At 47.8% G+C, this 21,638-nt stretch overlaps 3 protein-coding genes across 4 annotated transcripts; 1 reads left to right on the plus strand and 2 right to left on the minus strand.

Annotated features, from left to right (window-relative positions):
• Positions 1-7,102, minus strand: ZDHHC16 (zinc finger DHHC-type palmitoyltransferase 16). Of its 2 annotated transcripts, XM_056849644.1 has the most exons (10): positions 6,852-7,102; positions 5,470-5,664; positions 5,098-5,189; positions 3,298-3,326; positions 2,035-2,168; positions 1,814-1,861; positions 1,282-1,367; positions 949-1,072; positions 604-674; positions 1-122 (listed from the first exon to the last, which is right to left on the minus strand). In XM_056849644.1, the coding sequence occupies exons 1-10, from the start codon at positions 7,086-7,088 to the stop codon at positions 8-10; spliced, it is 1,131 nt and encodes a 376-aa protein (XP_056705622.1). In that variant the 5' UTR covers positions 7,089-7,102; the 3' UTR covers positions 1-7. The 2 variants fall into 2 exon arrangements, with proteins under 2 accessions (XP_056705622.1, XP_056705623.1); XM_056849645.1 differs by lacking the exon at positions 1,814-1,861.
• Positions 7,103-9,850: 2,748 nt separating this feature from the next.
• EXOSC1 (exosome component 1) lies at positions 9,851-13,813 on the plus strand. The gene is made up of 8 exons (XM_056849994.1): positions 9,851-9,879; positions 11,149-11,264; positions 11,458-11,532; positions 11,949-12,037; positions 12,638-12,671; positions 13,046-13,096; positions 13,200-13,284; positions 13,672-13,813. Exons 1-8 carry the CDS (start codon positions 9,852-9,854, stop codon positions 13,776-13,778), a joined length of 585 nt encoding a protein of 194 aa, XP_056705972.1. The 5' UTR covers position 9,851; the 3' UTR covers positions 13,779-13,813.
• A 2,695-nt stretch (positions 13,814-16,508) lies between these two features.
• On the minus strand, positions 16,509-21,331 carry PGAM1 (phosphoglycerate mutase 1). Its single transcript, XM_056849388.1, has 4 exons — positions 21,179-21,331; positions 18,508-18,782; positions 17,462-17,642; positions 16,509-17,048 (listed from the first exon to the last, which is right to left on the minus strand). The coding sequence occupies exons 1-4, from the start codon at positions 21,318-21,320 to the stop codon at positions 16,879-16,881; spliced, it is 768 nt and encodes a 255-aa protein (XP_056705366.1). The 5' UTR covers positions 21,321-21,331; the 3' UTR covers positions 16,509-16,878.
• Positions 21,332-21,638: the final 307 nt, after the last annotated feature.

The following is a 21,638-nucleotide window of genomic DNA, read 5'->3' on the forward strand; positions in this document are numbered from 1 at the left end:
GTCCAGTTCATATTGCCAGGAGTGCAGTCTTCTGTTCAGGAACACAGGGAGAAGTGTCCCAGCTCAGGCCAGATCCCTTGGGTGGGTGAGTAGAGGGCAGCAGAACTCTGGTGACCCAATGCCTGCAAAAGAGAATGGGGCATCCATTAAGAAAGAAGAGTGGGTTTTGATACGCCGACTTTCTCACTTAAGGAAGAATCAAACTGCTTACAATCGCCTTCCCCTCCCCACAACAGACACTCTGTGAGGTAGGTGAGGCTGAGAGAGCATGACTTGCCCAAGGTCACCCAGCTGGCTTCGTGTGTAGGAGTGGGGAAACAAATCCAGTTCACCAGATTAGCCTCCACCGCTCATGTGGAGGAGTTTAGAATCAAACCCGGTTCTCCAGATCAGACTCCAACACTCCAAACCACAGCTCTTAACCATTATACCCTGCTGGCGATAACTACAGGCACACCTATATAAGGGCTTGTTTGTATACCCCAGACTAGCAAAGGGATTGTGGTGCTATTGTTGAGCCCAAAAAAGGAAGCAACTAAAGGAACAACTAGAGTGATGGTGGACCCCACTTCCAGATTTATTCTCCTTCCAATAGCACCTTACCTCTTTCTCTCAACACCTAGGAACACCTTCCAGTTGCCCAAAGGACCATAGCTGTATGGATTTCGAAACACCTGGAGCCAAAGAAGAGGTATCATGAAATAGCACTTGGATAGCTGCTTCTAACACAGCCACCCTTCCATTTGGCAAAGCAGCCCCTGCTCAAAAAGGCCCTGGCTAAAGCCCCCCCAGATGGCCAGACAGATTGTGCAGAAACTCACACTCTTCACTTGGTATTAAAAGTGTACGCCCTACTTAAAACTCTAGTCTGTTTTCAGCACACTGAAACAAATGTGAACAGAACAACATTAACTAAAACCAGCTGAAAGTTCATCTTTCCATCATCACCTTGCCCTTCTTCTGGAGCCTCTTTTTCTCTTTGCGGTTGATGTGTCTTTCAATGCTGGTCTCACCCCGGGTGATGAGGACAGCATGCCAGATCATGAGGGCTCCCAGGGCCAAGGCCACTGAACTGGGGAAGAAAAGAGGAAAGTTGCAAAAACAAACAGGCTGATACAGTCAGACACTATGACGGCACGAAGAGTTTAAGATTAAGATATTCAGGTGTGTCCTCTTTTGCAGAGGGCAGCTAAATAAGAAAAGATGAATAAAAATAATTTAGGAGGGGCCTTTCCCTGCCCTCCCCATGACCACTCACAACCAAAAGGCCACATCGCTTACCTGCACAGGACCCAGGCGTACACAACACTCTTGTGAAAAACTCTTTGGTTGAAGGTGAAGGTAGGGGGTGGTGTCTGACCATAAGTCTGTAAGGTAAAGGAAATGTTGCCCTGTTCAGATGAGAAAACTCAAGAGAAGGCTGGAACCCAAACTGGTAAGATATAGAAGGGGTTCTCTAGAATGAACAACCAAATAGACAGCACACTAAACAGACAGCTACCTTCTAAGAGGCGGGGACTGCCAATGATCATGATTCAGAAACTGGGCAGAGCATGGGGACCAGGGCTTGGGACTTGCTTCCCTCCCATCATTGCTTTTCAAATAGGGGCAGAACGTAGCTACTCTAGTGGGTGACAAAATCTGGAGCTTTGGAACTGCCTTGGGTCAAAGCCTTTCTGCCCAGCAAAGGGAAATCTGACTTATTACACCCAATGTTCTAGTTTCTTTCCTGGGGGGGGGGGGGAAGCAGGAAGGTCCTCTACCATGCTCTGTCCTGCCTCTGACTTGAGCAGATGAGGAGCAGGTACCCCACCTGATTGGCTGTCACTTGCAGTCTCTCCTTGGCAAGCAGTTTCATTTTCTATCGGATGGAAAACAGGCCGCCAGTTATACACGCTCATTTCTTGGCCTGCCTCACCCTAGCCACATGTGGCAGCACCAGGGCCACAAACGAAGAGCCCCTTTCTCCCCCTGCCCCGGCAAACAGCCCAGCTCCCATTTTCCTGAAGACCCTAGCTAGGCCTGGAACCTCACCTCAATGGCAGCGTAGGCCTCCCAGAACATGTCCCAACCGCTGATGCTGCTGTAGATGCAGCCCATGGTCATGAAGAGGCAGAAGGAGAAAAAGTAGCGGTGGTTGAAGTGCCCAACGCAGTTGTTCAGCCATGCTGCCCCCTAGGGGTTAAAGGTCTGTAACTGCAAGCAGAAAGCCAAACCTCCCGAAAGTGCAGCTGACAGCTGTAGTTAAGGGCTCCCACCCGTCTCCCGTTAGGCCTCCAGTATGTACTGGCGAGGTGTGGTGACAGCGTTGGACTAGGATCAGGGAGATCCAGATTTGAATGCCCACTCTGCCACGGAAGTTTGCTGGGTAACCCTTGGGCTAGGCTGGTCTCTCAGCGAAATCTATAGGGCTGTTGTGGTGAAGATGAAATGGAGGCGGGGAATACAATGCCATAAGCCTCTTCAGGGTATAAGTATCTGAATGAACAAATGTGTTCCTCCTTGCTTTGCAAAAGGAACAATTGCTTAACAGTATACTCTGAGAGCTACGCTTAAAAGCCAAAATCCAGCAAGCCAGAAGGAAGCGTCACAGGGGTGAGGCCAGACCCCTGGGCCAAATGCCTCCTATAGTACAGATGGTTAACTCTGTAGTACCGGCTGAGGTGTTCCTCACATCATGCAAACTTAATCCTCTTTGATGGTGCAGGACACACTCTTTGAGACAGTCAGCCTGAGGAGATCCTTATATTCCCTTCATAGTAATAGGGGAGCCTGTCTGTCTCTAGGGCAGGGGTGGGGAACCTCCAGCATGCGGGCCATGAACGGCCCGCAACATCATTGGCTGCGGCCTGTAGACTCTCCACGGAAGCCACTGCCATTGCTGCTGCAGGGCTGCCCACAGGTGTGTGTGTGGAAGCCGGGAAGGCTTCACCCCGATCACGGCCGGGTGCTTGCTTGTGTGTGTGTGTATGGGGGGAGAAGCTGGAAACCTCTCTTTCTCTCCCTTCCTTGCTCTCCTTCCTTCCTTCCCTCCTTCTTTGCATAGCCTCTTCTAGGGTTGCCAACCTCCAGGTGGTGGCTGGAGACCTGGCAACCCTAGCCTCCCTCCCCCCCGCCGAGAGATCTACACCTGGTATGGCCCCCAAATGATGTTATAAATATGTAAATGGCCCTTGGCAGGAAAAAGGTTCCTCACCCCTGCTCTAGGGGCAAGTGGCCCAGTTTCTCCTGAACTGCAGGACACTATCCCTCCCTCTAGGTTCAAAGTATGAGCTTGTCAGTGAGATGGAAGGATACGACAGTGATGGTCCATCTTCAGTACACATCTGTGGGAGGAAGGTAGCATTGATTTTGAGTGCTGTCACACTGGGGTTAGAGATGAGAGAAGAAAGGAAGGCCAACAAGGCAGCACAGCTAAAGTAATGGTGAGACATAGACTATATCAAGCACAGCGATACAGGGAGGGAGAAATGGAAGGGGAGGCCAGCTGCTCTATGGGCACTGCTTCATCGTGTACATGCAAGCAAGCTGTAGATTTCCACTTGGCCAGGGCTGCTCATTGCCGCCAGTCTTGTATTGTACTTCCAGTTGCCTTGGGGAATATTACCTGAGTGTTAAGAACACTCCTAGAGCTAGGACTGCAGGCATTTTGCAGGTCTCTAACAGCTCATTCCTGAGCTTGGGGCCAAATGGGCTTAGGGGGCGCTATGAACCCTATGCCGACGTCCGTGCCACTTGCGCCATGCAAACTGGCACTTGCACCAGCCCACCTGGACTGCCACGGCAGAGCAGTCTTTGGATGCCAGCTTGGCCTCCCGCTGGCATCCTGCTGGTGCAAGTCCTTGCACCGGTGTCCTAGGAGGTGGTCCCAAGGCATTCTGGGGGGCAGAGCTGCTGGTAGGCAGCTTCCTAATCCCTTTCAGCCTAGGAACGCCCTCTTTAGAAACACTGGTGCTGCGCCAGCTTTTTGTTCACACAGCATCGCTGTTTTCAATGGGGCTTTCCCCCCTTTTTAATTTTTCTTTTTTTAAACCCCCCTTTTTCCCCCCTGCAGCAGCAGCCAAACCTCTTTGGAGGAGCCATAGCCTCACTGTCTCTGGCCGCTGCAGCTCTCAAGAATGAGCTGCAAATCTACAACATGCATAGAATTTAGTATCTGGCAAACAATTCAGCTTTTTGATAATGCTAGCTTTCATTTTAAAATAGTCATGAAAGCAAGTATCAGAACTTTACAGCTGGTGGTAGTAGTATAGGCTTTAAAATTTGTGGGCAGTGCAAATGCACGGGCAATATGCTGAAAGTTTCCACCCTACTTAAATTCTAAAGCAGGGGTTATTCATAAAAATAGGTTTCAGTCCTGCATTGGAGGAAACGCAAACTCTGTGGCCAAAATGAAACAGAGTGTATTGACTAAAGGGGATATGTTGCTCACATTGAGATGTTTTATTCTGATGCAAACTGGGGGGAAAACCGAAGGATAAGACAGAAGAACAGGAAGGGGAATATGGAAACCAAAAGATTTTTTAAAAATCCTCAGCAATGTATAACAGACACACAATTCTACAACAGTTTTCATAAAACATGCAGATAGAATTGCACAAGACGAATCAGCCTAGTTATCAGCATGCAAATGGATGTTCCAAGAACCCCAGACGCAGAACTGAGAAATGCAACCTGCAGAGCCTCCTGGGGGAGGTTCAGTGGTATAGAATTTGTCCCTAGCACTCGCCATTTAAAAGTATTTTAGATACTCTTGAGACTTTGGAGAGCCAATGCCTGTCAGAATAGACAGCACTGGCTTGGATGGACAGAACGGCTGACTCAATATAAAGCAGGTCCATATGTCCATATCCATGGTCCAGATCTAGCTTATGTGAAGATATATGTTCAGTTGGTTTTCATATTTTTTTTGAACGCCCTTCTTTTAAAGTCAGCAGCTGCATTTTGAAAGGGGTTTAAGGTCCCCATATATTTATCAGAAGTATTTTTTTCACCAGTTATGAGATGATATTTAATGCCCAAGCACAAAAGTCACAACACACTAGGAGAGCGAGAAACACGAGGGTCCCCTTGTTCTGACAGAAGGCAATCACCCACCTGTTGCAGATGCTGCAGTGGTGGGTCCTGGCAGGCTTCGGAGCAATGCATTTCCTGCAGATGGAGACAGCAGCGATGTCGCTCTTTGACTGCTACAGGAAGGAAAAATGGAAGGGCCCTTCAGCATTCTCTTGCAAGGATGCTGCCACCTAACGCTAACTCAGAACAAGCTGGGATCAAGAACACTTGGAGTCGGGCCTTCCAGAGCCCCACATGAGGGCAGCTGCAGGACAGCCTTTGCCTTCTGTTGTCTTGTGAGGCACGAAATGGTGGGAAATGCTTCAAATACCAGCATACAAAACCCCTCTATGAGGCATCAAAATCCTGCACCCCCTGCTGAAAGAAGCAGAAATATTGAGGCTTCTTCCCTACCTGCGGTGGGCAACCAGGCTGAGTAGTGATGGCCATGTAGTAGTGGAAGACGATCATGACAAGGTTCCAGTGGCCATAGATAAAGTGCCAGAAGATCCAGGGAAGAGGGTAGGTCCGCAGAATGAGTGGCAAGAGGCAGAAATACACGATGCACACCACTGAGCTAGTCAGAATGATCACCAGTGCAACAAACACCTGTTAGAGGGATCAGGGAAGGAACTGAGTCACTAGCACAGTACTGCAGGATGACTGATAAAGCCTGTGTGGACTCCCACTAGCTCCAAAGGAACAACAACTTTGGAAGGATTTTGTGAATTAATCCCATCTCCTCCCAGATCTGGATCTCCCCCTTGCTTGGGGGGAGAGGCTGTAGCTCAGTGGGAAAGCATCTTCTTTGCATACAGATTCAATCCCCAGCATCTCCAGTTAAGGATCAGGTCATAGGCGATGTGAAAAACATTGCCTGAGACCCTGGAGAGCTGCTGCCAGTCAGAGTAGATGATGCTGGCCTTGATAGTCCAGGGCAGCTTCATGTGTTTGAAGTAGGTACTCAAAATGGCTGGGGGCAACATCTCAAAAGGTCAATGGAAAATGTCTTGAATGGACTTTAGTCTCCACTCCTCTTCCTAAGGACCACCTCTCCCAGTATACCCCCAAAAGAGCGTTATGCTTAACTAACAACTTCCTGGCCCAAGGAGTGTGCTGCTGTCCTAGACAAGGGCCAGGGCAACTCCTTTCCTAGTGAAATCAAAGAGTTCTGCTGGGCCTGTAAAATGGAATTATTCCACCAGGCCTACAAGTGAGGGCAGCTGCAGGTTGACATCTATGTTGGCCTCCCTATCTCCCCCACTTTCAGTTCTTCAATTTCCTTTCCTTTTATTTCAAGCTCATCCGACCGAAGATCTTGAACGCAACATACATAAGACAAAAACAAAATTTACAACATCATAGAGTGATAAAATATTATAAACAATATGGCTTTAAAATCTTGGAATTCAATATAGACAGTACATTGGTAATATTTCTGTTTAGCACATGATTTAACTTTATCGTGACTTTAAAGACAGGACTATTGCCAGATATTTGGCGACACCTCTAGTTATTTCTGGGTCTGTGTCTCCCATTAGTAATGAAACCACCCAGGGGTCAGCAGAAAGATGATGTTTCTTCAATTAAATATGTGGGGGCACCGACTGCTCTATTGGGCCTTTCAGCGATGATTATAGTTAAACAGACGCCATCTGGTCATATTAATTAATTACTGTGGTTTTAATCGTAGATGTTTTATTGTTACTGTTCTGTTGCTACCCGCCCTGAGCCCAGCTTGGTCGGGAATGAGGGCGGGCTAGAAATCTAGTTAATAAACAAGTAAGGATACCCACCACTCCAAACCAACGGGTAATGTGATCCACCAGCCAGTAGACAGGCTCAAAGAGAGCATCGAGGGCGGTGTCGCTGTCAGTGAAAGAGTTGAACAGCAGAGAGCGCAGGCACAGACGTCCATATAGCCACAGCTGCCGCACCTTCCGGGTCGGCCAGAACCGGTGGCGCTGACCTATCCGCAGGCACCTCAGTAAGAGGCGCATGACAGCAGAGAATATCCACCGACGGGTCCTCATTCCTGCCACTCAAACCCTGGGGAAGGAGGGAGGCAGCTGCATCAACCCCACTCTCATTGTAACAGACATTTCAGAGTGTGAGCAAAGGCTTGAAGCCTGGCCTTCAGGAGCCTGTGCTGGACATAATTCTCTGGCATTATGACCATAAGGAGCCATCTAGTGCTGCAAGGGTGAGGAACAGTCACTGCCAATCCAGAATAGTGTTCTAGGTGTGACTTTGCCAATAGGATGGAACAGCAAACCTTGTGATACACACTAAGTTCAAGAGGCAGCAGGTTGACCAGACCCCCATGTGCCAAAGCAGCATATTTAAGGATCCTTCTCCAAACGTCATAGGGTTGGATCCTATAGAACTTTTCTGCTAACAGTATAGTCCAAGGAGCCTTGGACCAACAGAAGACCTTCTTACAATTGAGGGAAATGTCACAGTGGAAAACATTCTGTAGAATCCTATGCTGGCCAACGGCTGTAAATAAAAGCATCTATCATTCTGTAGGATCCAACTAAAGATTAGAGGAGAGAGAAGAGGTAAATTAAGATCAGTGATAGTCTCACACAAAATAGATAATGTGTTACCGAGCTGTGCGCTTTCAGGGTTCAGATGGCCATCAAAATATCTGCAAGTTGAGAAACAGACCAAGCAACGAGGGGGCAAACAACTATTAACAGTCCCAAAACCAAGTTCAGTCATACATTGGGGAACAGCCTATCTCCTTGGTCCTTTTTCTTAAAATGGGACAGTTATCCCATTTAAACCAGTCTATGGCACTTGACACAGCCAAAAAGACTCAAATAAGAACCCAAAGGGGCTGAAGGAATGATGGTGCTTACCTGCTTGCATGAACCTGATGTCGAGCTGCAACTAATCTAAGAGCAAGAAGGAACCTGACCTAGGCCAGCTCTGGAGAAAGCTGATCTTAGCAAATTAATATTAACCAACAGTGGTGATCTTGTGAACCTCACGGGGTGGTGGCTTTAAGCAATGAGCAACCCAGCAAGGGGTGGCAGGTAGGAACAGCCCGAAGGGACCAGGCAAGATGGAATGGAGCACCTCACAAGCTTAGGCTAGCAGGCTTTAGCCTAACCCAGCAGCAAATCCAATTTCCAGACTCCACTCCACAGTCTTACTGGGAGTCTTACACAGGGAGTCTTACACAGTCTTACTGGGCCTTCCCCTCCCCCCCCCAACACCATCTACTCATTTCAAATCCTTGATTTACAATACTGCATTGCAAGAGGTATTGTGAAGATGCTCCAGCCAGGGTAAAACATGTTCGTGTGATGTCAAAAGGCAGCATACTCTTTTTTTATTAGTCTCTCATCCCAAACCCAGGGGTCAGGTTTGGTTCATCTTAAGAACATATCATCCCCCAAAAAGATAAAGATTTTCTGCAGGCAATTAAATCAAAATGGTATTCAGTAGCAACGTACAATGCCCAGCTCTGCCCAAGGTCAGATTTTTGTATGGGCAACTCTCCAGTCCCTTCCTCATAAGACAGGAGTGTTTCTTGTATTAATACCGGTAATGATGTAGTCACTCAGGTTTTTTTACAGCGGAATATTCTGAAGCAGTTTCAGGGCTCAGGCTCACATGGGGCTAGACACTGAACATCCAACCCCACTAGCATGTTCATATGAAAATTATAGTACATATTAATATACACACCCAGGCATTGTTGCTGAAAGCAGCCAAATCATCCAGCCTATCTTTGCCAGCTGGGCAGAGTTGGCATAATTCCTAGGCACAGATTAAGGGCGATTTTTTTTAAACCAGCATCATCCTTCTAAGCAGATGGCAGCACAGAAAATCTTCACTGGGGGAATAACATTAATAAATGTGATGCTCATCAGACCTGTGTGAGTGAAACTAAGAATACACTTTGTAGCGGGAGACCTCCTGGAGGGGTGTTTTAGTCACCACATTCTCTACGGAAAAAAGGGTCAGCCCATGTTGTAACTCCACCCTGCTCTGCTTCGTGGGCATGACAGCCCGGATAACACTCAGGGTGTGCGTGTCCGGGGGTGGGGTGCGAGGGAAGACGAGGCATCTCCTCCACCAACCTTTGCAGAGGCTTGAGAGAACTGGAGGGAGCGCGTCTGCAACCCCAGAAGCAACGAAGCGTTGCATTCCGACGAGGTCCATTGAAACACGCACGCTGGAAGGTGCCGTCAAGGAAGTGGAGAATAAGCGAGGCAACTTCTGCGGGAGAGGAAGGGGACCGACCTCCAGCTGGGTCCCCCAGCACGCCACACAACGACATCCACAGAAACGTTAAAAGAAGAGGGGAGACAGCAGGGTCTTAGCAACAGGCTGCGCCGCTATCAGCAATGGAGAAAGGGAGCCCCGCGGCAGGGAGAAGGACGCTCTCTTTCAAAGCATGCCGGGCTAAAGGCGACCTACCCCAGCACGCACCGCAGAGATACAGCGCGAGAAGGATCCCTCTCTCGCCCGACGCCTCCATGCCTGGGACAAACCGCTCTCCGGTCACCGCATCCTCCCAGAAACCGCTCCTGCTCGCCCTGACCCAAACCTCACCGCGCATGCGCTCCCCCGCACGGAACTACAAATCCCATCAGGCATCGCGCCACCCCGGTCCTTATTCCCCCCCCTCTAGCGGTACTTTCCCCTCTGGCAGTTGATCCAAACCGGGAGGGGCGGAGGGGGTCATGTGACAGCAGGAACAGCCAATGGTGCGGCTGCCCGAGCGGTGGGCGGTCTGCGCGAGGAGGAAGTGAGCGCTGCAGCCTCTGTGGTCCGTCAGCATGGGCCCGGCGCGGTACTGCGTGCCTGGTGAGGGAATGGTGGCGGCCACTGGGGAGGGGAGAGCGGGGGAGAGAGAGGCTCAGCTGGGCCGTCAGGCCGGGTCGGAGCTGAGCGGCCTTCAGGGGATTCGGCCGGCGAAAGACCGCGGGTCGCTCGTCGCGCGCAGAAGGGCCGCCGTTAGAAGGGTTCGAGCGGGAGGGGGGCTGGTAAAGTGAGTGGAGAGATCCGTCTGGAATGGGCGGGGAAGGAGATTGAGCGGCGGCGGCAAGAAATTAGTTGTTGAGAGGGGGTGGATGACGACGGTGGGTCTGTGTAAGCGGCGGCGTGGTAGCCGGCATAAGGGGTGACCCCACTTTGCATTCCCAGCGATGTATTAAGAGTTTGAAAACGTTACAAAAAAACATGGCTTTAAAAGGGTTTTTGGATACCACGGCTTATAAATGGTTGGAAGACGTCTTCACAGCTAAAGGGGGCCAAACAAAGTGCGAACAGTATTTTTTTATAACGTTTTCAAACTCTTAATACATCGCTGGGAATACAAGTGCGGTAACCCCCATGGAGGTGCAAACGCGAACCTGGGTGGATGTCAGAAGCATAAGAGGTATGCAATAGGAAAGAGCCGAAACAAGACTTCACAGAGGTAAGGCAGGGCAGAGAGCTGTACAGCTTTCAAAGTTGGGCTCGAATCCTGAGAATAATTAGGAACCCGGGTGAACGAGCCCCCAGGGAAGAGGTGAGGTCCCTGGGGTGATGCTTCTGTTCAGTGTGTATAAAGGTACACTGGCTTGAATTTGTGAATAAATTCTAGTTCAGTACTCTGGCCTTAGGTCCTACCAGTGAAACTATTTTTCAAGGAGAATAATAACCTTTAGAACGGCCAAACACCAATTAAGGGAGCACAGGTGCCATTCTTATTTTCTTAGTAATAAGAAGCCTTCCTCACTTCCATTGCAAAGCTTGGGGGGGTGAGAAATGCCACTTTATAAACATCTCCCTCTGAGATATTTGAGCATGCAGAATAACTGAGTTGTAGCCTTGCTAGGTTTGGGACACTTAGGCTGGTCCACTATGGCAACAGCTTTGCCTGTTTCGTTTACTGTGGCCTTAGCTTATGAAGTTATTCAGACTGGGTGGTGAACACTGGATTGGCCAAACTTCACAATGCTGCTTCTGATTCTTTTAGCACATTATAGCATTTTGCCAGGTACCATCTGGAAGGGCCTTGGGCACACAGGCTATCTCAGGCAGACTGACTTGGGGTTCTAGCACTGACTTCACCTTTATTGTATTCCCCAGGTGAGAGACTCTGCAGCCTAGAGGAAGGAACTCCTGGCAGTGGCACCTACACCCGTCATGGCTCTATATATGCCTCTCTGGCAGGTTGTTTCATGAAGAAAAGTGAGAATGGCATGGTAAAAATGAAGCTCATTGGTAGCAGTTAGGTTGGATACGCTGAATGATTTGTTGTGGGTGGGACAAGAATTAGTGTGTGGTCTTCTGGAAATCCAGAGGAGATCAAAGACAAAGTTGGCTTATTGTGCCAACAGACGGCCTGATGCAATGCAACCAGTGGATGATAGACTAGTTTTTTGTGCTTTTCTACAGCTGCCAGTGGTCTCTGTAATGAGGGATGTAGATTCTCAACTTCTACCTGATGTGGGGGCCACAGTGACATGCAAGGTAATCCTAGCAGATCTTGCTAGACAAGGTAGAATTGTCCTTAACTTGGTTACTAATGTGCCAAGAAGTGAACAGACTAGGCTTGTAAATCTTGAGTGCTGCAAACCTGATTTCTGTGTATGGGCATTGTTGTCTCCTTTGTTGGATTCTATTCATACACAGGCTTTCAGACTATTTCCATGAGCCCCTGAGTTCCTTCTCCAACAGGCTCACTGGGTCTTGGCAGAAATCTGCCCTCAGCATATAGGGACGGGGTGCAGGAAGAAGGGGAAAGAAGATGCTAAGCAGTGAGATATGGCGTGTCTTCCTTCTACAGTGTGTGTCATGTCCTGAGTTGACTATTCTGGATTTACTTAACCTGAAATAACCTGAAATTCATAGTGAACAGCCTTTCTCCCCCCCTCCCTTCTTCCCAGGTTTGCAGCATTAATTCACGTTTTGCAAAGGTCCACATCTTGTACGTCGGCTCTACACCACTGAAATCCCCATTCCGTGGAACAATACGGTAGGAAGAGATCTTGGCAAGGGGAAAATAGACCTCTGGCCCCTATAATACCATGTTTTATTCTCACTGTTTGCATTTGAGTGCTGGCGAACATTAAGGAATTAGTGTTTTTTTTTACTTTAAGTATCTGCCAGCTGTTAATAGTTTATTTTAGGAGCCCCAAATATTGCTGAACCTGTAGGCACTTTTGACACTTTGAAAACAGCAGGTGCCAGCCCAAAATGGCTGCCTTGAAGGCTAGGGCCAATAACAAAATGTTGAGAGGTTCCAACCCAAGCATTCTACTATGATGGAAACAGGCAAAAAGGATGCCTCTTGTGCCACACTTCCTGCTCCACCAGCATGGAGGAAAGCCAGGACTGGCCCTTTGTTCTGGGGAAGAAAGAAGTAGATGCCCACACATAGGAGGGCAGCATGTTGCCCATGCACACCACATCAGAGATCACTGGTTTACTTGTTCCAGAGCAAGTTTACCTATTAAGTTAGCTAACTCTTCCTTCTAAAGCCAGCTAATCACATTACAGTCAGTTCATTTATAGGGTTGTACACCTGGCAGGAAAGGGAACGGCAAGGATAAGGTCTCAATGTCTCCCTTTACAGGAGAGAAGATATCCGAGCTACAGAAAAAGACAAGGTCAGTGGAATGAACATCTCAGTTACAGCATAAGATGAGCATGCCAATGCAGAAAGAGACAGGAGCATTTCTTATGGATGCTAATATATGTTTTATTAATGTATTAGAGCATTTATATCCTGACTAACCCCCCCTCCCCCCATGATTGTTGAAGTGTGGATAATTTTTTAATGAAAACCAAAATTCTGTGGAATAAGAGGCTGTTCAGCTGTGCCGCTCTTGAGTGTATCTTAGCACAGATCACATGAAGTTCTTTGAAATGTTTCTTCATGCACCATGTATCCTTACTTCTGTGTACTTTCTCTATAACCAGCTCCTTGAAGTAGTACTAAAACTTTATTTACCTTTTGTCTTTCTTCCCTACACACTGGCAGGTGGAGGTTTACAAGAGTTTCCGCCCAGGAGACATTGTTCTGGCTAAAGTTGTATCCTTTTTCTGTTTCTTTGATGCCCATATTAGGAATGTATAACTTCAAGATAGAGCAGAAACGTTCAAGTAGTTTTCCTTAACCTAGCCTGTGGGACTAGATCTCATTGGGGGATGTACAATCCAACTACCTGCTGACAACAGCAGAGAATGAGCTGGGTGTAGTGGTGGCTCATAGTGAAGCAGGTAAGAACAGTTTCATTCTGCACAGATTGGAAGTAATATTGACATGTATTGCACTTGCTGGCATCTTTCAGGCCACAACCTTTTGTACCTATGGCTAAGTAGAAATTTCTGCCTGCCCTAATAACATGACTTACCAGCATTGATAGGAAGAACAGAATATGGAGTAAGTACAAAGAAGGGGATCCCCTTCTGATGATGAGACAGAACATTGTGTTGAGAGCCTTGCAGAAGCAGAACAGACAGATTCCCTCCAAGGTAGCATGAGCTGCGGCAGGAATTGGTCACAGGGTATCTTCATTGGTAGAGGACTCTTGTTTTTGCAGGAGAGGTTATGCATTACAAACATTTTATGAGCTGGATATTTACTGACTCTTGTTTGTATCTCAGGAGTACAGATGGTGCCAATCAGCTGGTGTGAAATGCAGTGTCCCAGCACACATGCCAAGGAACTGCGTAAGGTAGCCAGGGTGCAGCCTCAGTTTCTACAGACCTAAATGGTACATACCAAGATGTACAACAGGTACTGGGAAGACTTAACTCAGGGTAGAGTGATGGAGGACACTGGAAAGAGTTCGCTGACCTACTACTGCTAAGCATGCAAGTCCGAAATAAGCCCCAGGAACCCTGTATTTACTTCTGCCTCTGGAATGGCCTGGGAGAAAAAGGACCTTAACTACTTCTGTTTCCTCCATGTTAATGTCCTAATTGTAATTCTTTATAAGGCAATAAACTTTTCTCAACAGTATCTATACTTTCCTGGCTCAAATAGTAGGGGCCTAGTAATTCCAAGAAGCATGGCAATGTAAAGGGATGTGGGCTGCTTATGTTTCTCCTTCCTTAAGCTGTAAGCGTCTCATCTCAGGAAAGCAATGAAGATCATCTAGCTGAACTTTGAGCCTGTATTATAATGTTCATAATCGCTGCTGTAGTTCCCAGTTTCCTACTGCAGTTGTACCTGGATCAGAATTGCATCCAAGAACATCAACCGGGCAAGGTACTAAGGGGCTATTTGCAGTCTGTTTTCCAAAGGTTTGATGTTGGGCAACACTGTCTGACAGGTTCTGTATCTAGATCTGGATAACAGTAGAGGCTTTGATGTGGGTATCTGTGAACTCTCCTAGGACCACAATTCCCAGGCATAACAAGAGAATCTGCTGGCTGCAGTATTTTCAATCACTTGGTTAGTGAGTGAGGAGTCTTCCACGGTGCCTTCATGGTATCCAACAGGTGCATGCAGACTCCCTACAGAGACAACAACCCTTTGGTCTACTTTGCTGGAAGGTTATCTGTAAACAAGAGAACCTTGAGACATTGTGTGAGAACCAAGGAGAACTGTTTTGCTCTTGTCTCTAGAGACTCCCACATGAAGCACTGAGTGGGCTAGTGCCCCCAGGGAGCTGCTGCATGTGATTTCCCCAGACACCTTTACTCCGTTTGCAGTCCTTATGCAGTGAACTGATTATTGGGTGGTAGGGGTACAGCCTGCTTGGGAATGATCTTGAGTTGATGTGGGATGACTAGGAAGCCATCACAAGAACTGCCCTGATTTTCCTTAAGCTTATAGGACAGCTATGGCATTTATTATTGTGCTGGATCTTCCCTACCTTACCTTACTAATGGAGGAGGGAAGTAGCTTTGCCACATCACCTAAGGATAAGAGAATGGACAGATACAATACTAGCTAATAAGCAGTTTTCAACTAATACCAGTTTCCTGCATTCCAGGTTGGGGGGAGGGGTTACATGAGATTCTTTGGATGTAACTGAACAGAGGCATCTTCAGTTGTTCTAAATGGTTATGTTACACAACTGCAACAGTCCTCTGTAGTTTTAAATCTGTAATATTACCACAGTGTACAGTGCCCTTTCCTACCCTGGTAGTAGCTACCTTCTTTCACTGAGGTACAATCTAAGGTAGAACAGCATAATTAAAACAAGGAGAATTTCCTGAACAGCAGCATGTCATTATTAATAGTAAGACTAAGCAATTTCATAGCACAGAAGCAGTTAGGGCATATGTGAAAAATTGTAGTAGTTACAGTTCAGCCTTTAACAGCTGAGATAGCATAGCTGTCATGTTTGGAGATGGACAGTGACCTCACAGCAAAATGTGGGACTGGCTGCATTGACTACACAATCTGTTCACAGCCTAAAACAGCCTTCTTGCAAAAACTAACCTTTCTGGTGAGACTCATCAATATACAGGGGTCTTTTCATCTGCTGCCCCTAAAATCTGGGACTTCTTGTAGAGGCAAGTGTATTACCATCCCTGCAGGACTCTTAGACTAAGCTGAAGTTGTTTTTATTCCAGAAGGCCTTTGAGCTGATTGAATATGGAACGGTGTTTAGTATAGTTTTAAGTAACAGTATGCTCTTCTTCCCAGTAGTGTTGCCTGTGGGTGTTTAACAGAGTTGGCTACTCTGCAGAGGGGGATCTCAATACTTACAGCATTTACTCAAATGCAAGTATTTTCTCACAGGTATGCCTTCAAAAAAAGGTACTTACATTTGTATACATGTTATGTCCAGTATTTTTTGTGTACAACATTTAAGGGGGTCATCCTACATTCAGAGCTTTCTTCTATACCACCAGCTAATCAGAGAGCAGGAAAGCCTCTTAGTGGGAGGGGCAGGTGGCAACCAGACATTTCAGTTGCATTACAGCTCTCTGCCCCCTAAACCTTGGAGGCTGAGCTGTAAACTGGAAGTACTTGTATCTTTTTATTTATTTAGATTTTTATCCCACCTTCAATCCGCGCCCAAGGCCGGGCTCAGGTCCCATGGAGGTTATTTTCGTTGGTTTGATGAAGGCTGTCACCACCCTCTCCTTCTTTAAGTGACACAGACACAGCAGATATTGCACATAATTCCTTTATTTTACTGAGACGCGGGCAGATTCAGCCATTGTACAGTGAAGTGAGCTCCAGTGTAGACCCACCCTATGACAGGCTGGGATACCACAGAGATTGTGGGGCTGAGAAGCAATACAGAATGATACACAGTATCTGGGCTTACTGGCACTACATTAGCAAGATTATGGGGCTACATCTGAAGTTTTCAGGGCGGGTGCTCTTCCCTAGCCTGATGGCAATGAACTGTGAGTTGGCAATTGTTACTTAACACAGAACCAAATATAGTTCCAGGGGCTATTCAAAATATGGTACAGCCCCTTCAATGACACAAGACACTTGTATCACCACTGTGTTCTGAAGCACCCCTCTTTAAATCACAGTTGTGAACCGCCAAATCAAGTCAAACAACACTTAAAACCAAGGGATTTTTAATGACAGCTGCTGCATGAAATGGAATGAAGGTGGGAAACTGTTTTGCAAATGCCAGAGGTCCCTACCACCTTCATTTTCGGAACCTTATTTCAGAGCCCTTGCTGGACCACATCCCTATGGTTATCTCTCCACAACCTACCGGGGAGGAATGAATGTGGAAGGAAATTGGTCCTAAAGGAAAGGATATGGTCCCAAGAAGCTTTTATCTCCTTTGGCTCTTTGAACCCCATCCCTCAGGCTGTGGCAGGTGTGTGTGCTGGGAAGGAAAGGGATTAAGGAGGGGGATCATCTACTGATTGCCAGCCCCATCCTCACTTCTTAGCCTTGCCCTGGGATGCCACTGCTTCCATGGCCTTGCGGACAGTCTCCTCATCACCCAGGAACTGCATGGGCTTGATGGGCTTCAGGTTTTTGTCCAGCTCATAGACTATGGGGATTCCGGTAGGCAGATTGAGTTCCATGATCTCTGCCTCAGACATTCCTGCAAGAAAGAAGGATGAATATTGTCGAAGGCTTTCACGGTCAGAGTTCATTGGTTCTTGTAGGTTATCCGGGTTGTGTAACCGTGGTCTTGGAATTTTCTTTCCTGACGTTTCGCCAGCAACTGTGGCAGGCATCTTCAGAGTAGTAACACTGAAGGACAGTGTCTCGGAGACACTGTCCTTCAGTGTTACTACTCTGAAGATGCCTGCCACAGTTGCTGGCGAAACGTCAGGAAAGAAAATTCCAAGACCACGGTTACACAACCCGGATAACCTACAAGAACCAAAGAAGGATGAATCATTCAAGGAACTTGGCTCTACTACCCCTTCCAAGAACTGTTACAAGGAACGTGACTACATCAGGCTGCCTGACAGTTTGCCTCGAGACTTGAACAGGCTTGTGCAAACTTACCTTCTAGATGTTTGACAATGCCACGGAGACTGTTGCCATGGGCAGCAATGAGCACACGCTTGCCCTCCTTGATCTGGGGAACAATTTCCTCATTCCAGAAGGGAAGAGCACGGGCAATAGTATCTTTCAGGCTCTCACACGTAGGCAGCTGATCTTCGGTGAGGTCAGCATAGCGACGATCCTGCAGACAAATATGCAGTGACACTCGTTAGACTTTGCTCCTGCTTCTTGGAGTCTGTCAAAGCCATCTGCTGAGATACTTAAGGAAAACCCTCATCTCAGAAACTGCTCTAGTTGATTATTTGGCTTGTGCTGCAATGCAGCCCAGCAGTGGCCATGCTCAAACTGTCTGCTGTACTTGACAACTTAGAAAGTGCCTTCGTTTAATTACAGTAGATTTTAGTAGTTGCCCTGTAATCAACTCATCAGGTAAAAGCGTGAACGTTTTTAGCTTTTCATTGCCTATTAACTGGCATTCTGATCTAAGCATTTTAATAATAGAGCAATATACTAGTAGTTTGTTCATATTAATCTGGAATACACTACCTTGATCTTTTAAAGGTCTTCTGGTCGGGCCATTTTCATGATTAAGTCATTAACAAACAAGTTGTATAGATGGAAGTGTCTAGCTTTGTTTGGAAAGAGCCTTGACTGTCATCATCATCATCCAGAACAAATATCAATGAAAGGGTACAATATAAATGATTAATGGCACAGGACCGCCTCTCTTCCTTAGCAAGTAGGTCCTGTTACATTTGTCGGTGTACACAACATACCAATCACATCCCATGCCAGACCTGCAATCAACAAGGTCAACTGTAGGGCTTCCAAAAACTACAGCACCAGTGGGCAACAGCTATGCGTTAGGAGAGAATGGATGAAATTAGCCCAGTGGACCCCATTGCCATGGCAAAGGAATGAGCAAAACAAGGATAGCATAAAGTTACATCTCGATCATTGGGTCTTGCTACATAACCATTTCAAAAGAATCCTCATACACTGACAACAAAAGTTACAAAGTTACAGTAAGGACCTTTCCAGCTCACCTTACTGATAGTGCTATAGAAAGGATGGTCGGGCTCCATTGGAGGTGGGGGGACGTCAAAAGAACGCCTCCAGATCTTCACCTGGGCCTCTCCATGTTTAGCAGCAGTCTCAGCTTTGTTAAGGCCTGTCAGGCCACCATAGTGCCTCTCATTGAGACGCCAGGTCCTTATGACAGGCAGCCACATTTGATCAATAGCATCCAGTACAGTCCAGAGGGTACGAATCGCCCTCTTCTGCACAGATGTGAAGCAGATGTCAAACTCATAGCCAGCATCTAGGAGAAAAAAAGATTACAACACATTTGATTTTTAGCCCCATTTCAGAGGCACGTGGAATTTTTTTTTTTTTGCGTATCTCTTTATATCCTACTTATCTCCCCACTGGTAACCCAAAACAGCTAAGAAAAAAAATTGCTTCCTCTCCACTTTTTTCTTTTACAACTAGCACCCTGTGAGGTCGGTTAGTGCTAGCAGTCCTCCCCAGACCATTCTGCTAACCTCGGGACCTATAGCTTCTTAAGCATTTGGAATGTTGAGGCTCCACATCTGCCCATTCACTGTTTTACTGTCCAATGTAAGGTGGCGAAGTCACTTACTACTCTGTGAATGCACCAATATAGTGAAGTCTCACATCACTGTCTCCGAGCTTCCAGCTAACAACCCCAGCAAAACAGCTGAGCATCCCAGCCCTGCAGCACACAAGCTCGTGCCATTCCATAGCGCAGCCAGATCATGTCTGCTGATTACACAGCAACCCAGTGAAGCAGAAAGGCGTGATGCTTATGTAACCATTGTAAGTGTAGGAGGGGGGCCCTTAGTAGCAGCAGCCACACTCTGCATGGTGTAAAAGGAAACAACTACTCATCCCTCCCCTAAAAGGCTACCTTGTAAAGCAGCCCTGACAATTCTGTTCCTTGTAATCTCTTGTACAAGGAATGCGTCAAACTGCTGGTTCTCATATGCCCTATTGCCCTTCTCTGTACGGAAGTGCCAACTGTTGCATCGGTAAAGGCAGGAATTGGGCAATGCAGAAGAGCACAGTGGACTGTGCAGGCACCGGTCAAAAGGGATCTCATTCCCGATCCCCTTTAAGAAGGTGCTGGCATTAATTGATGCTTTCCCCTTCTAGGACTTGTTAATCTTGGTTACTGTTTCATTAAGATCAGGTTGCCCCCCTTCCTTGTACAACGAAAGCAGAGAAATGAAACAGGAAGGTTGGGCGGCCATGCACCAGCAGAAGCCAAACCGGCACTAGCTATTTTCTGCAACTGTCTTCCCCAGACTTTCTAAAGCAAGGACTGTGCACAGCCTCCGTCTCCCCATCACACAATGACTCAGCTCCTGCTACGTCTCCCTAGTAAAGGCTCAGCCAGATCATCAGGACACCTCATGGGCTGGAGGGAGAGAGAAACGTGCTCAGCTGCTTCTTAAGCAAGAGCCTCTCAAACCATATTAGGCGACGGATGGGCTTCTTCTTTGGAGACCATGAGAACATTATATGGTTCAGGCAGAGCCAAGGCCCGGTTGGAGAGAGAGGGGAGTGACCTACCAAAGATTATTAGAACAGAACAGACCTACAGCCTATCACCCATCTTCATACTGAAAAAAATAGGTCATGGCTCTTACTTAAGCAACCGAGAAAGAGAAACACAATACATCTCCATAACCACCCTCTGGTACTTCCTAGAGCATGGGTTCTCAACAAAGGGGAAATTTCCCCGGGGGAATTTTAGGGTTCTAGGGGGGAATTGGGACCACTATTCAGCAAAGTGTGATGTCCTGTAGATTATGTACAATCTGTAAAATTGTAGTTTGTTTTTAATTTAATGTGCGACATTCAACAAAGTTTATGACTATCTTGGGAAGGGGGAAATTATCTGAACAATGGTGAAAGGGAGGAATGTAGCAAAAAAGGTTGAGAACCAAAAACCCAAAGCACTGCCTATTGTGGTCAGATCCAGCCATTCAGTGCCTGCTATTCCAGACAAACAAGCATGCATGTTTGAAAGAAGAGGTGGCCAGGTCTCAGTCCCCGGCATGAAACAGCTATACTTGTTTCAGAATAGTGTGGGCAAGGCACATCGCACGTGCTGGAGGGGGCCGGCACTCTCCGCCTTACTAGTTCTCCCTTTCTGCTATTCAGATCAGATTCCGAATCTGAGCCACAGAAAGAGGGTTATTGGGCAAGAGCATTGCTGTTAGCTCTCTCTGGCGTAACGTGTCCTCGTCCAGCTCAGAACTCCCAGATCACTCACAAAGTGAGCAAGCAGCAGAGCTTCGTCCACCACGAAACTGGTTTCTTTCGACCAACGCCTGAATCCCATGAGCTCTTTACTAGAGAACAAGCCCCATTACATTCAGTGGGACTTACTTCAGAGTAAGCAAGTTCAGGCCAGGGCTCCCATCCCGAACAAGGGCAATGCAAGACGCCAGGTGGCCCACTCCCATTGCACAGAGCGCAGGAAAGAAAGGAAAGCCACCACGTGGCTAAAGAATAAAGGAAAATCTGGTTCCCGAGCCACCATAACCCAGATGCACTTCAGCACGCACTACTCATCAGGGTTGCAAAGCGGGCCAGTTACTGCCCCACCCCACCCCCCAGTATCGCGGAGCAGCAAATCCTACGAGCATCTCCTCCTCCTCTGCCTCCATCCTCCCGCTCCTCCTTCACCTCTTAGCGCCTCTCCGCCGCGCTGCGCCTCTTCTTGGCCCGCCGGGCTGAGGTCCGCGTCGTACCAGCCGCTGAACCGGTTCTCGAGGTTCCAGGAGCTCTCGCCGTGCCGAACGAGAACGAGCCTGTACGCAGCCGCCATGCCGGAAACAAACCAGACCGGGGAGGCGGAGAAGGGCGATGCGGCTCTCTCCCCGCGCTAAGAGGACAGGGGACGCTTCCCCCTTCGGTGCGCATGCGTCGAAAGCGCAGCCCGCCCACGATTTCACCGCGCAGGCGCACGGGGCTTGCGAACCCCTCCCGCCGAGGACTAAGCCTTGCTTAATGCGCATGCCCGCAATGCCTCGTAGCGGTCCAGCCTCGGAATCGGTACGTGCGCTAGGAGAGCCGGTGAGGCTTTGCGCGTGCGCCGAAGAGCAAGCATTCGAACGCTTCTTCGGCCACGGCGCTCACGGAGCGC

Source organism: Euleptes europaea, chromosome 5 (genome assembly GCF_029931775.1).
Source record: "Euleptes europaea isolate rEulEur1 chromosome 5, rEulEur1.hap1, whole genome shotgun sequence".
Taxonomy (NCBI): domain Eukaryota; kingdom Metazoa; phylum Chordata; class Lepidosauria; order Squamata; family Sphaerodactylidae; genus Euleptes; species Euleptes europaea.